This window comes from Hylaeus volcanicus, chromosome 1, assembly GCF_026283585.1.
Source record: "Hylaeus volcanicus isolate JK05 chromosome 1, UHH_iyHylVolc1.0_haploid, whole genome shotgun sequence".
NCBI lineage: Eukaryota > Metazoa > Arthropoda > Insecta > Hymenoptera > Colletidae > Hylaeus > Hylaeus volcanicus.
Window position 1 is genome coordinate 33071871 of NC_071976.1, and position 14368 is coordinate 33086238.

Below are 14368 nucleotides of genomic sequence, written 5' to 3' on the forward strand. Positions count from 1 at the left end.
TTGTTCCGTACGATTCAGTTGATTCGCGTGCCAGAAAATACATTATCGCAACGTAGTTAATTCCGGAACGTTCGTAATTTTCACGTTAACGCGTTGAAAAGTAGGTAACGCCAGGCGGGAAAATTGAACAATGCCGCGAAATAAATAAATGCGAAAGCGGTTCTCATTTCACGTTACTCGTTTATGGGGTGCTAACCGTTAACGGTATTCCGAATTTCGTACCTTGTTCTATTGCGTGAGTTACGAATGGAAAGTGTTTCGCTACAATTCGTGTAATCTTTTTCACTCGGCTCTTTTCTCTGTGTTTTAACCAATGAATATAAAACAGATAAGTTAACCATGGGATTAGTTCGAGTATTAGGTATGTAAATTAATTCTGACGCTTTACATTCAATCGTTTCTACCTGTGGTTTAAATGAAAATATTTACACGTTATTTTGTTACATTCAATTATTAACCTTCCGAGTTTCTTCCATATTTAATTATTTGTAAGTTTAGTTTAATCGGTAATATTTAACCGCCATTTTGTTACAGTAGAGTATCAACTTTCATGAAAGGCACAGGTTGCTTTGACACTTGTTTGAACAACTATATGTGCTTTCTTGTATGACTGGAGAAACACCGAAACAAAATACCGTTTTAATCTTTTATTTACATTACATTTAGAAACGATTTTATTCTTATTACAATATAATTGTTTTATATCATATAATTGATATTCACTGCTTCTTCAATTTGTGGTGTGAAATATGTGTGAAATATGTTTGGTATTGTGTGTCGAATTCGAGTATGAAATTTGTGTTTGAATGTGGAAAGTATGTAAACAATGCGAGTTTCTGACTTAACCAAGGAGTACGAGTACTGGAGTAGGAGAAGGAACACTGTGGTGTAAAGGTAAAACGCAACAAGGACAGAAATCTTTATTATCGAACAGCTGGTATTTATTTTCTATGGGAATTGTAAACAGGTAAATATCGAATTTGATCTATGACACTTAGTTAAATATACATTCGTGAGGTAACTAATTAATATTCGACAATTTTAGAAATACAATAGACTTGTACATGACGCGGTTGATACGTTATACGCGTTGTATGAAATCGTGTTACATGATCTCATGTTATACGGGAGTTCAATGTAGTGTTTTCACGTTCGAATTCGATCGTTTGTTATTGGATAATGTGTCGGTCTCTTAGTTCTCGAGCGTATAAGTTGAATCGCTTCAGGATACGAACCTCGGATTATACGATCAATCGTTTAAATCGTGTAACGGTCATTATAGTAAGAAATCTAATATTTTATGAGGTTGTTAACGTAGATTCGTAACGGTGATAGCATTTAACCGAGCTTTATTTACCGTAGCTCGGGGAAGTAAAGCAAAAAAAAAAAAAAAATGAAACAAGCGGATTCGTCGTGCTGCGGGGTTGACGGACACGTTGCGTGTCTCGTTTTCCTATTGGTCGACTCGCTGTAGGCTCGTCACCTTTGCATATATGTAGGTAATACTCGCGCCATATGGTGGGGTACTCTATGCATACACTGTCTCGGCCAGATTCTATCTTACCAACACAATAGTTATTCAAGTATTGGTAGTGGTAGGCGTAGGAGTACTCTGGGAAACAGGTTTGCTTGTGTCTACAGGGTGTCCCGTGCAGAGATGGGTAAAATTATTATCTATTTGGTAGAGAAATTAATTCTGTGCCTTTATATTCAGTCATTTATAACTTTAATATAAGTAGAAATATTTAATCGTCATTTTGTTATTATATGTTAAATTAACAACCTTCTAGGTTCTCGAGCTGCTCTTCATTACGACGAATCTACACAAATATTATATGTAAAATATTTCGGTTGAAGATGAACAACGTACGGTGGAAGCAATTATTATTTAAGTTTCGACGGGTAGTGTTATGGAAATTTCAAGTTACACATTTTGTTCGGGCGAGAAGAAAGCTCTGTAAACAAAACCGCGTGATTTGAAACGGAAGCTTAGTTATTGGTCCGTTATGTAACTGTTCAGGAGCGTAACGTTAGTTGTTACTAGCATGTATTTTTCTTTCTTTTTTCTTTATCAAAGTGCACAGGGTGTCGCAAAAATGTTGTAACACCTTGAAAGAGGTGGTTCGGGAGGTGATTTGAAACAACTTTTTCCTTAGCGGAAATGTTGTAGGAGGTTTCGTTAAGGAGATATTAACAGAAAACCCCGACCAATCACAGCGCGCGTATACCGGTGGACCGACCGCGGTAGGCGTGGCTACGCGCTAAGCGGCCGCGCTCATACGCTACCGCGGCCGCTCCACTAGTATACTCGCGCTCGGATTGGTCAGTGTTTTCCGTTAATATCTTCTCAACGAAGCCTCCTACAACATTTTCGCTAAGGAAAAAGTTGTTTCAAATCACCTCCCGAACCACTATTATCAGGAACTTCCAACATTCTTGGGACAGCCTGTGTACGAGGTTTTGTGGTCACAAAACATTGCTTATTATTATTATTCTAACAAATCACGAGTATACTTAAGAATTTCAGTAATTGTAAAAGAATAATGAGCAAAATTTGATGGCTACCAAACTTCGTACAGATGAATTTCAATGGCCATCTAGTTGAGACTTAGGTGTATATGTATAATATAATTATAATATTGAGCGCTGTGTAACACCTCATCCAGCGAAATTCGAGCCCATTCTCTACGCAACGATCTGGCAAAAACTATAGGGAACTATTATTTTAAGAAAAAAATTAAAACAACTTGTGGTCGCCATAGTGTTGGTCTCGACAGGGTGATCGAAAAAGGCATGAAAATGGCAAAAACTGTAAGGAACTATTCTATTTCGAGAAAAAAAGAATGACAACAACTTACTTTTTATAGTCTTAAACCTCTTTTTAGGTCAACCTAGACTTATACAATTATACCCCAAGGTTCAGAGTCAACATGTACTCGCTAATAAAATCCTGAACAGTAAACCAACGATCACAACTATTATACGAAAATAAATGATAAATTAGCCTACAATTAGCCACATTGTTTTTATATTTCCTAATCCTAATATAATCAATATTCATTACGTATTCGATAATTTTATTGTTAAAAGCAATAACAACAGTAACGTTATTGCTCCGAAGATCAACGTATTTTTAGATGAAAATTTTGCGTTGCTCGGAACGTTGGAGAAAGAAAAAATATATTTTATACAATCTTGGTCACGTATACAAATTTTTAATCAATTTACACTAGTAAGATAGTATTCGGCGAGCAATAAAAGGCAAAAGTCGCTCGAATTATGCAAATAAAATGGCATAGGGGTCTACGTCTCCGGTCGGAATTAATTAGTTGTATAATGTGTTGCTCGTTAAACGTTGCAAACGGAATGGATAAGGGACACGCATGATAAAGGACAAAATCGGACCGTCGGCGTCGCTTACAATTCCGCGATAACGTGGCCTTTCGCCGATTTTAATTGCGTCGGCGGACACGTAAAACATTCACATTGTTTCGTAGCAAAAACGTCACGCTACAGGCAGAAAGTTGTATCAGTACGTCCGAACAGCTGGCGGAACGTGTTTGGCCTCTGCCTCGTCCAATGTCGAGTCGATGACGGGTCGATAAGATATGCTGATCTGCAAAAATGTTAATTGTAAAACACGGTTCGAATTACAGTTTGGCGTAAAGAAATTATTTAGAAAAGATCATTCTAAACTGCGAATCTTTATGCAAGATGAAATCTTTACATCCGTACCTACAAAAATTCAACCATAATACAAATTTATTCTACCTCTGCAAATATTATAATGCAAACATTACTTTCAATATTCTTTAGATTATTGCATACTATGTGCGTTTTGTAGTTTGTTGCACATTCAAATTTCTATATCTATGAATGCACAGAATTCCACAGTCTAGTAATTATTAGAAGGTGCAGTAAGTTGAAACATTTTCTTCAAACCCTTCAGACCTGACTTGTTTTTAGAGACGAAACATTTATTTTTTAATAGATACATACTAACAAGGAAACATCGGTGAATCTGTTTTGGTTATTTTCGGATGCTGATGTAAAAATTTTAATTGAATTAACATCGGACGTTATTTCAATTTTCGGATAACAATTTTATGCTTCGTGTATAATTGTCGATTAAAAAGAAAACGAAGAAATTCAGAAATATGATAATTAGACTACGGATGTTTATGCAAAATCATATTTTCAGATTCACGTAAGGAATTTAGATTTAAATGTTAGCGTATCTCATCTTCTAAATATAATGTTATAGTATACACTCTAGAATTCTCTTGTTGATATTTTATATATTTTTGCATTTATGAACATCCTCGTTCATCTTTCCATATTTTCACTTATCGTAAATGCTTAAACATCCGCGGTCTGATGATAACTCACTGATCCATCCTCGCGAGCCCACGTCAGCGTATGTTTGCGCCAGTGGTCGATGTATGCGCGTTTTTTCTGATCATTGAGGGGTTTCGTGTAATCGTACTCGTCGATTCTTTCCTGCGAATAGAATTTTTTCAATTTTCTCGTGAATTTTCTTAAGACAATCGGACAAAAAAAAAAAAAAAGTAGAAGAACGATTATTGTGCGAATACCTTGTAATCGTCCCGAGCGTGCGATCCTCTGGATTCTTTTCTATTCTCCGCCGCGTAAACAATGTGCATACCAACCAGCATCATGTTTTGTAATTCTATGGCTTCCACGAGTTCTGTATTCCAAATTAATGACTGGTCTTGAACCTGAATTTAGAAGAGATAAAGTGAGACAAAACGAAAGTGCAAACGACCTCCAGATTAATAAAATCTATATATACTATTAATTTAACTAATACATCAATTTTACCAGACTCTTCAAACACATTTTCTGGTTTAAACAATTTTTCACTGAACGTTAAAAAGTTGTTACCGAACGGAAATGTTAAACTATCATTAGTGCAGTTGCCACTAATATTGGCCATGCTCATTCATATTATATGTTACAAAAAATAAATCTGTGACTAATTTTTAAAGAAACATATCATTCTACAATAATACTTTGAATAATTCTAGTGTAAATTTGTTTAAATGAAAAAAAATTACAACACAGTTGCACGAGCCCTTAGGCAGCGTCTATTTCGCCCCTATGTAGGGTCGCTACTGTATCCTTGCCAGGACAATGACAAAGGGATAAAGGATAGGATAAGCTATATTAACCCTTTGCACTCGAGAGGTGTCTCTCGGTCACCATTAGGTTTCCTTTAGCTCTAATTTCTTTGGAGTTCGAAGTGTCAATAAAATAATTGTCGGTGAGGCAAAGGTAACCTGATTTTCAAATCTCAAATCAGAGATCTCATTTTCGAAGTAAATCTAAGCTAAGCATTCGTGACAATAGAATGCTAAGAAAGCATCTCGAGTTTCAGATAGATACCAGAAAAAAGGGCCTCGAGTGCAAAGGGTCAAAAGTGACGAAACAGACGAAACAAAAGAAGTATTCGAAATTTATCAGGTCATGTAATAGATTAAAAAGATCGTATTTGATCGTATTGAAGAATTTCGATCAATTCACCTACACATAAGTCCGGTAGATCGCAGGTGTAAAGCCGCGTCATCTCGCGGCATCCTCGCTGCAATATGTGACAGGTTCTGAAGACAGAGCAATATCGGTGCATTGTTTGCTGCATCTCCTCCCGCAACTCGGCAACAGGAATGCAGCCTTTTGCGTAACGGGTCGCGTCGAAACGACAAATTGATTGTTCGCTAACAGCCTGTTCGCGAACACGACGTGCGATAAGAAAACACTCTTCAATTATGACAATTAAAAATGTTCTGCTCTCGAGACAATTGACTCGACCGAAATCATTATTGCATTCGCAACGAGTAAATCGAAATGGTGGAAAGAAGAAACACTCGTTCTTAACACTTTCCATTGCGATTCAATTTTATCCGATAGTTCCTGAGAAAAACATTCTTGAAAATATGCTTTTTTTTTTGTGCGTTCACAGTGAAACGCCCCCTTAATGTACTTAGTAATAGTATGAAGGAATTGTTGTCAGTCTAGATTGGCATATACTACCGTAGAGAATTCTTTTTTGAATTAAAGACTGTTTCTAAATAGGCCGGTAGATAAAGTGTTAATATGCGGGCACTTTTTGGAGGGTAAGCTGTTGACACCCATCACCAGTACGAATCGAAGAATCTTTAACCAATTCGCGAACTGCGGCTTCGTTGTCGAGATATAAATAGTTGAAATTTACAGGTGCGACTTCCGTGTTTCAAAGTGCCTACGTAGTTTCTTTGATCCAACGTTATATCATTAGGTTGTCCTGAAAGTTTCTTTCGTGAGATGCATTCAATTTATTTCTGTGGCAGTGTTTATAGAAATAGACAATGTAATTTCTTAGACATTGATGCCGTGACAGTAATGGAGCGAAATGAATCGCACACAATTTTGTAATGTAACATAAAACATAAAGTATCGCGTATGAATTAATTATTAATAAAACGAAAGAAACTTTTGGGACAACCTAATATTATCGTGGAGCGGGACAGTCGTCGTGTCACGTAATTAGGACGATATCAAAACGTATCCTTACAGTTGACAGATCCTCGTGACGCTCACCGGGTCTGGTCATGCAATCGATATTATCGGCGATCGCTTTGCCAAAGACGACCAGCTCCAGAAGACTGTTCGCGCCTAGTCGATTGGCGCCATGAACGGATGCACACGCAGTTTCACCCGCCGCCCAGAGTCCTTCGATCACATGATCTTCCTCTTTCTCTCGTGTGATAACCTTGTCAGGAGAACGATCGGTGATTCGCACGTTGACACGTAGTCATTTAGGTAACTTGTCCTCTCTCTCTCTCTCTCTCTCTCTCTCTCTCTCTCTCTCTTTTTTGTTAGATCAAACAAATGTTCAGTTTTAAATAAATAATTCTACTTTTACTCTAGATGACATTTAAACAAAACGTCGAAGGTTTCAAAGATTCGTAAAAGGAAAATCATTTGCCCGGAAGCAGCGAAGTAAATTATTAATGAAAAAAAGAAAAAGAGAAACAACTGACGACATGCGGGCAGTCGAATGCCACTGCGGCGTTATTACCGACGATGAGTCAAACATTTAGAGAGTTAGATGTTCATTGCCAGCCCCGTGGGCATTACAATTTACAATTGACCGTTCAATGCCCTTTATGGCACACGTTATCACAGAACAAAGCACATCCTTTCTTTGTTAAAATAGAAATACGAGAGATCTCAATTCGTCAACAATTTAACGATACTTGATGTAATTTTATCGATCTCGGAATAAATCTTATTCGAGTGTCTTAATATTGTTTTGCGAAATGCGTTACGCAAGCGGGGACTACGATCTCACGGCTCACCTGTGCGCGCCAATTTGTAGGTATACCTCCCATATTGTAATGTACCGTCGGGATAACAGGAATCGGTTCTTTCTCCACATTAACGCCGGCAAACACCCAGGACAAATGTGATATCCCTGGTAGTTTCGTCCGTATAGTCTCCACTGGCAGATGATCCAGTTGAAGGTGGACGTGATCTTTCTTAACGCCAACGCCTCTAGATTATAACGAACAGAATGAATTTCACAGTCGCGTCGATACAAGGAACAAAAGTTGAATAAAAGTTCTACTTCTCCGTTTCATTTTCTGAAGAGAATTTAACTTAAATCGTTGAAAAAGTCGTTCAGAGGCAATTTTAATTGAAAAATTTCAGTAGCTTTCGATCGTTACTCCGCATTCGAGGCTATAACTCTAACATTTATAGAGATTTCTTTTTCAAATTTTGACACACAACATTCTTGAAATATGTATCAATGATTTCGAATGATGCAAAGAAAATCGATTTTATTGTTTCGACAATATCGCGCTTCTTTAAGAACATCGTCGAATGCAGCTATGAATTTAACGCGTCCAAGATGATTAATATCAATCGTGTATCAATGATTTCGAATGATGCAAAGAAAATCGATTTTATTGTTTCGACAATATTGCGCTTCTTTAAGAACATCGTCGAATGCAGCTATGAATTTAACGCGTCCAAGATGATTAATATTCCATGGAAACTGCATCACCTTCCCTCGAATATTTCCATGGTTATAGCTCTCGACACGATATCGCGAGACGCTAGATCCTTCGCGTTTGGCGCGTATCGTTCCATGAAGTATTCCCCTTCGGAATTCAATAGCTTTCCACCTTCCCCTCGGCTGCCCTCCGTTATCAGAATACCACTCCCGTATATGCCTAACGGAAAAGTCGACGGATTAAGCGACGAAAGCATTTTGCACGCGGTTACTTTGCTCCCTTTACGATGTAATTACCGGTTGGATGGAACTGGATGAACTCCATGTCTTGGAGGGGTAATCCTGCTCTAGATGCCATCGCCATGCCGTCGCCGGTGCATGCGTGTGCAGCGGTGCAGGACAAAAAACACCTTCCTGCTCCACCTGTTGCCAACACCTAAGAAAAAACATCAAAAATGTTTCAGTTAACATCGTAGCTAAATGTTACACGTAATCTTATAGAATTAATTTTGTCATAATACGTCTTTGGTCCACCGCGTGGACTCGGATATAATATTTAATGGGGTGAAATGTATTCTTTTTTAACCGACTTCGAAAAGAAGGAGGTTACTCAATTCGACATGTATATTTTTTTTTTTTTTTTTATTCCACTCTGTGAGTCACGCGATGAGCACACGAGTGTTTGTGTGATTATTAGACTGCGGATCTGTATGCATTTATAGGAAATATGAATGCGCAAGAACCTACGAAATGCAAACAATATGCAAGAATATAAAACAGATTGAAAGTAGAGTTCATGTTATGATATTTTGAGAATAAAATAAATTCCTATTCAGGTTCAATTTTTGTTGGCACGTTACAACATTAACATCTAAGAAATTAGGATGTCTATTTATTATAAACACCGCTTACCGTATGGTGAGCCCTGAAACGATGGAGAAGTCCAGTTTCCAGTTCCCACGCCAGGACGCCCTTGCAGCACCGTCCGTGCATAAGAAGATCAAGGGCAAAGTACTCCACGTAATAGTGCACCTCGTACCGTAGACTTTGCCCATATAAAGTGTGCAACAGCGAGTGACCGGTTCTATCCGCGACGGCGCAAGTTCTGTGAGCTTGGCCACCCTTGCCAAATTTCAACGATTGACCGCCAAACGCTCGCTGATAGATCCTTCCATCGTCCGTGCGACTAAAAGGGCAACCTGCGAATTCGAGAATCTTTTAATCCTGGCTAACTTGCGCAAGACCGTAGTGTCTCAATTATCGAGACGTTAGAGTTCATTAGAGTACTGTATTATGATAGCAGGGTTGCGAGTAATTAATTACTTTTAAAATTAATTTTCGTCTTTAATTGACGACTAATTACAAACAATGCAATTAAAAATTATTTAATCAAAATTGAATTAAGCAGAATTAATCGAAAGTCGTTTGATTGACGATTGATACGAGCAAATTTAATCGAAGGTATTTCATTGACGATTACTTTAAGCAGAATTAATCCAAGCTATTCAATTGACGATTTGTTTATATCCTCAATGTTAAAAGACATTTATATAAAATTTAATTAATTGTGTAACTTCATTAATGGAGAATGTTTCTCAAAATGACGAAACAAAATTACTTATACCACTATGATTATCACTCTTTTAAATAATACAAAACAAAGTACCGAAATCATTGTTGATATAACGGTAGTTATCCTTCAATCTACAGAAAATCCTGCAAAGGTCCATAAATATTTAATTACCAAAGACAAACCGTCGAGTTACTCAAATCTATAGAATTTATTTACAAGACGAAATTAAAGTAAAGCTCTGGAAACTCTAGTCAATCAATCGAAATTAAGAATTACCATAATTCTCCAGCTCGAAGACTGCGCGTGGCGCTTCCCTGGTCATAAAGTGTATCGCATCCTGATCACCTAGCCAGTCAGATCCTTTAACCGTATCGTACATGTGGTACAGCCAGTTATCCTCCTTTTCGGTATCGATGGCGGCATTTATACCTCCCTGGGCAGCCACCGTGTGAGATCTCGTCGGAAATAATTTTGTGACCACTGCCACTCTGTACCCCTTGCTTCCTATTCGATCGCGTAAACAAGTGAAAACGAGATTGAATAGTAGCAAAATAGCAGGGAACATTTTAATTCGATGGTGTAAAAGAGTAAAAATAAAATTGCGGACCGTTTCATAATCACTAATTGTAAGATTCGAATTAGACTAAAATTAGACTAATTATTAGTAGAGTAATTACTAGTAAGATTAGACTAATTGTAAGATATTTTCATGACGTAAAATTCGATGACGTAAAAGAGTAAAGTATTGTAGTAGGGCATCTTATTTCTAGTTTCCGGTGAATTCGAACGATGAAATTATTATTTCGAATTATTTTTTATTCAAAATGATTAGACTCGGTTTTCATTTGGTATTATTACACGTATATCTCTTTCGATGAAATAGCACAAATTCGACCTGAACACATTAATGCTTGAATGCCTTAATATTTTAATATAACATAATTTTAATATAATATTTGACATTTTAATTAATGAAATTTACCTAAACCAAACGCTGCTCTTAATCCCGCACCTCCAGCGCCTACAATCACGACATCGTAACAATGATCTATCATGGGATAGTTCTGCAAGAAATGTTTCACATTTTTGGCACAGTTTAGAAAGGACGTTAACAACCTAAAGATTTATTATTATCGTTATTGTATTGTCTCAAAAGTTTCTTTCGCGACTTACACTCTGTTGTTTCGTCTACCAGCGTTTATATGTATAAATAAACAATGTTAGTACTTAGAAGTTTATGTTATCCTTTTATCATTCAAGTATATCAAAGCAAAGAAGGTATTTAATGTTGCATTGTTAAAAAAAAAAGAAAAGGCAACACTGGCAACGATACTGTAAACAAAATTTGCACCGTTTATAGGAGTTGTTCCACAAGTGTTAAAACAGTTCGTAGTTCGTTTAGAATGTTCAGTGCTGGTTATTTTAAACTCGAAGACGAAGACTGTAGTTGAATAAATCATGATATAAAAATGTTCACGGATGGATATCTTGCTAGCAAATCAATTTTGGAAAGATGGTCGCTATTATGCCGCCTTGAAAGAGGTGAAAGAAGGTAATAGATCGAAATGGATCGTGTGCAACTCATTGTCAGTGATGTCAGTAATATCACAAAACAAAAATCATTTATTATATTTATAAAGAAAATCCATACAATTTTTCGCATTCCCTCAATCACGCATTTCAAAAGAGCACATATGTACATATGTATAGTTGTAAAAAGAAAATGTCTAAGCAGTTCGCGTGTTTAATGAAACATTATTATTATGAAGTAAATATGTAAATTTAAACTACAGTCACAAAAGATATGCGTAATTAATTTCTATTGTACAACTATTAATTCCAAGTACATTTATAACATTCAAAATTTGGTAACTATCAAAGTTGGTGTATACGTAGATTGTAATGTCCATCGGGTTGAGATTTAGTGGATCCATCGTAACGAACACGAGTTTGAGGATTTAAAAGTTTGGCATTACAACGTAAGACGAAATGACGAGTAAATATTTGTACTTGAACTAGAGTTATAAACGTGCGATTATAATAGGCACAGAATTCATTTCTACACCTAATACTTACTAACAAAACGAAAGAAACTTTTAGGACAAGCTAACATTTGCAGCGAAACTTTACATTGTCACCGTTCTCTAGGCCACATTTCGCTTTCTCGCCAGGACTGACGTTTACGTGTATGCTCCGCGAACCTTTCCTGTCTAAGCGTTGAGGTTGTGAGACTAACCGTCGCGTCAACGAGGCATTGAAATTTCTGTCGAGCGACAGCAGCTTCCGATAATCGTTGTTCTTTAGGAGATTTCGTGGCAAACGATGTATGGTTCGTAACATTTCAAACACCTAAACTGTTACTGAGAATTGCGTTCACCTCGGAAGCCATTACATTCCCAGAACCTTGACCCTCGTTTGTTAAAAGAAGTAAGAACCAAACACGCTACTTTCAGAGGGTAAGGAGCGGAGGACACGGACACAGTTGGTGCTTCGCAATTGTCGTAATCGGTAATGGGTCGACGCGATACAGTATTGTCTCGAAATAAGCAACTACTTTCTCTCTTTATGCACATCTTTATGTGCATACATTAGAGTAACATGATTGGCTACTTAAAATACTTATTTATAAAGACTTGGTTTTGGATGTAGTAGCAGTTGGATCTAGTAACGGTATGCAGGAATAAATGTCAGTCTAGATTGAAATATACCAACGTAGAATATTCTTTTTCGAATTGCGGACTGTTTTTAAATATACTCTCGACATTAACCAATAATTGTATTATATATCAGGTGACGTATATATAGTACATTGAAAATTAAATGTAAAATTTCTTCTTTTCTCTTCTACTTTCTTCTTTTTTATTTACTGAAATACGCAGATCAGGAGCTACAACATCGTAGATAGACATTTCTAACATGAATTGAAAAGACCAAGGGATTAGTATCAATGGTATGGTATCGAAAAGTAATTCTAGCCCTACCTGCTTCATAAACATTACTTCGATCCACTTTGTTGCAATCGAGTCGTGCACAACGCTACACTTTGTGCGTTCTTGTGTACGACTGTACGTACAATGACATATACTACATGTAAAGATGTGTTAAGCAATCGGTAACCACCAAGTATTCGCTTGCATTTCGTACAAGCATAATTTTATTGCACTTGCAAAAATACAGTTCGAAACATAGACGATTTATTGTTACATATGTATATTACGATAGTATACAATTAATTGGACTTTACTCGATGGCTTGGTTTCTACGGGTTCTCTCTTTGGTATTCTTTAGACACCAGAGAATTAATCTGCCTTCCTTAGATCGTATTTGCCTTAACGAACATTTTGTTAACACTTTATCTACCAGCCTATTTCGAGACGGTCTACAATTTAAACAAGAACTGGGCTCTAATGGATCACTAACATATCCAATTGCAGAATTATGAAGGAGGTATGTAAACAAATATAAATGTAAGGGAATGTAGAGCAAGAGTTGCTTTAAAGGCTTAATAATATTAAGTTAATATACCTATATATAAAACTATACGGCAGATTCGTAGCAATTTCACTCTCGTTTAATACATGTATTATCTGTTAGATTCGTTTAAAAAGATGAGTGTCGGGCGAGTCATTCGCTACTTCTACTTTTATTTTTCAGTAAAGCGTTTAATTAAGGACCATTTGTTAACATGGCACGGTAAATTGTACCACGGTATTGCCTATTTCTAACAAGTATCTCTAAACTTACGGTATAATTATTTGGTTCTACACACGTGAACAGTGATTGGAATATATCGCGTGTCCGATTTCTTCTCCCTTCTTTCTTCCTTGTGCTCACTTATATAAATAACTTGTAAAACGGTTACACTAGGGATTTCGTACAAAAGAAGACGACTACCAACGCGTTGATCGTTCACTGGAACACGTAAAAATACGCAAACGAAGAAATCGACAATGAACAAAATGACAGAGAACATTGCTGACCATTATTTCCGCTTGTGAAGCGCGATTCTCTCGTGTATTGTTGGGAGGCGAAGAGAAAATTGGTCAGAGAATTGAACTCTTTCCAGTTCAGACTCTTTCAGAAGAAGGCGTAAAGAATACAGAGAATAATCGGTATTTTACTCAAATAATCGAGTTTGTCGTGACAGCGATTATACGCTTAGAAATTCTCATCGATACTAAATTAATCCTCCTGACCAAAATTGTGATCATTGAGTCTGACATCTATTTATTCTTTTTAATTCTTTAGTACAATAAGAAAGGTATAAAAAGATGTAGTTTATACATGGGTCAGGTCTCTCCAACTCCCAGCAGTAGATATATGTATGTATAAAATTGCAGAAACGCAAACGTGATATTTCGCATCGATAACGGTAACTACGCTTATTGTAAATCAAATGGAATTTACTTAAAATATGTCCGTCCATTATTTTCAGGCAAATGTGCGCTGTATACAGGTTGTTAAAAAAGGTTTTTACGAGTGTACGGTAGTTTCTAGAGGGAACGACAGCTTAAACGTTACATATTACGCCAGTCGAGCAACGATACAATTTTCGCAGTTCACTTGTTCACTGACGATTTTAGAAAGATTCGAAAAGACAAAATCAACGAACTACGGTCAAACTTTAATTTTCAAGAGTTATTTCAAAGCGTAGCGCCATTAAAAATAACATACGCTTCTTGTTGAGTTTGATTCATGGAAAGGAAGTTTTAAAGTGAAATCCTTGCATTCATTGTAGTTTAATGAAATTGTAAATTTTTAAGAGTTATTTCAAAGCG

The 14368-nt window shown here is 36.7% G+C and overlaps 1 protein-coding gene and 1 long non-coding RNA gene across 3 annotated transcripts in view; one reads left to right on the plus strand and one right to left on the minus strand.

The window, feature by feature from the left end:
* The first annotated feature begins 700 nt into the window (after nucleotides 1-700).
* Nucleotides 701-3010, plus strand: LOC128877108 (uncharacterized). Of its 2 annotated transcripts, XR_008457193.1 has the most exons (4): nucleotides 701-967; nucleotides 1046-1661; nucleotides 1791-2811; nucleotides 2886-2900. It is a non-coding gene; the product is annotated as an uncharacterized LOC128877108 (long non-coding RNA). The 2 variants fall into 2 exon arrangements; XR_008457192.1 differs by having other exon boundaries at nucleotides 762-967; nucleotides 1791-3010.
* A 481-nt stretch (nucleotides 3011-3491) lies between these two features.
* LOC128877082 (succinate dehydrogenase [ubiquinone] flavoprotein subunit, mitochondrial-like) overlaps nucleotides 3492-14368 on the minus strand; it is a 21054-nt gene continuing 10177 nt past the window's right edge. Inside the window, exons 2-12 of the mRNA XM_054124068.1 lie at nucleotides 10573-10654; nucleotides 9867-10094; nucleotides 8930-9216; nucleotides 8315-8453; nucleotides 8069-8237; nucleotides 7359-7554; nucleotides 6572-6769; nucleotides 5549-5743; nucleotides 4596-4739; nucleotides 4390-4500; nucleotides 3492-3616 (exon numbers count right to left, since the gene is read on the minus strand). Of these exons, the coding sequence (XP_053980043.1) occupies nucleotides 3530-3616; nucleotides 4390-4500; nucleotides 4596-4739; nucleotides 5549-5743; nucleotides 6572-6769; nucleotides 7359-7554; nucleotides 8069-8237; nucleotides 8315-8453; nucleotides 8930-9216; nucleotides 9867-10094; nucleotides 10573-10645 (1827 nt within the window). The 5' untranslated portion in view covers nucleotides 10646-10654 and the 3' untranslated portion in view covers nucleotides 3492-3529. The remainder of the gene's footprint in view (nucleotides 3617-4389; nucleotides 4501-4595; nucleotides 4740-5548; nucleotides 5744-6571; nucleotides 6770-7358; nucleotides 7555-8068; nucleotides 8238-8314; nucleotides 8454-8929; nucleotides 9217-9866; nucleotides 10095-10572; nucleotides 10655-14368) is intronic.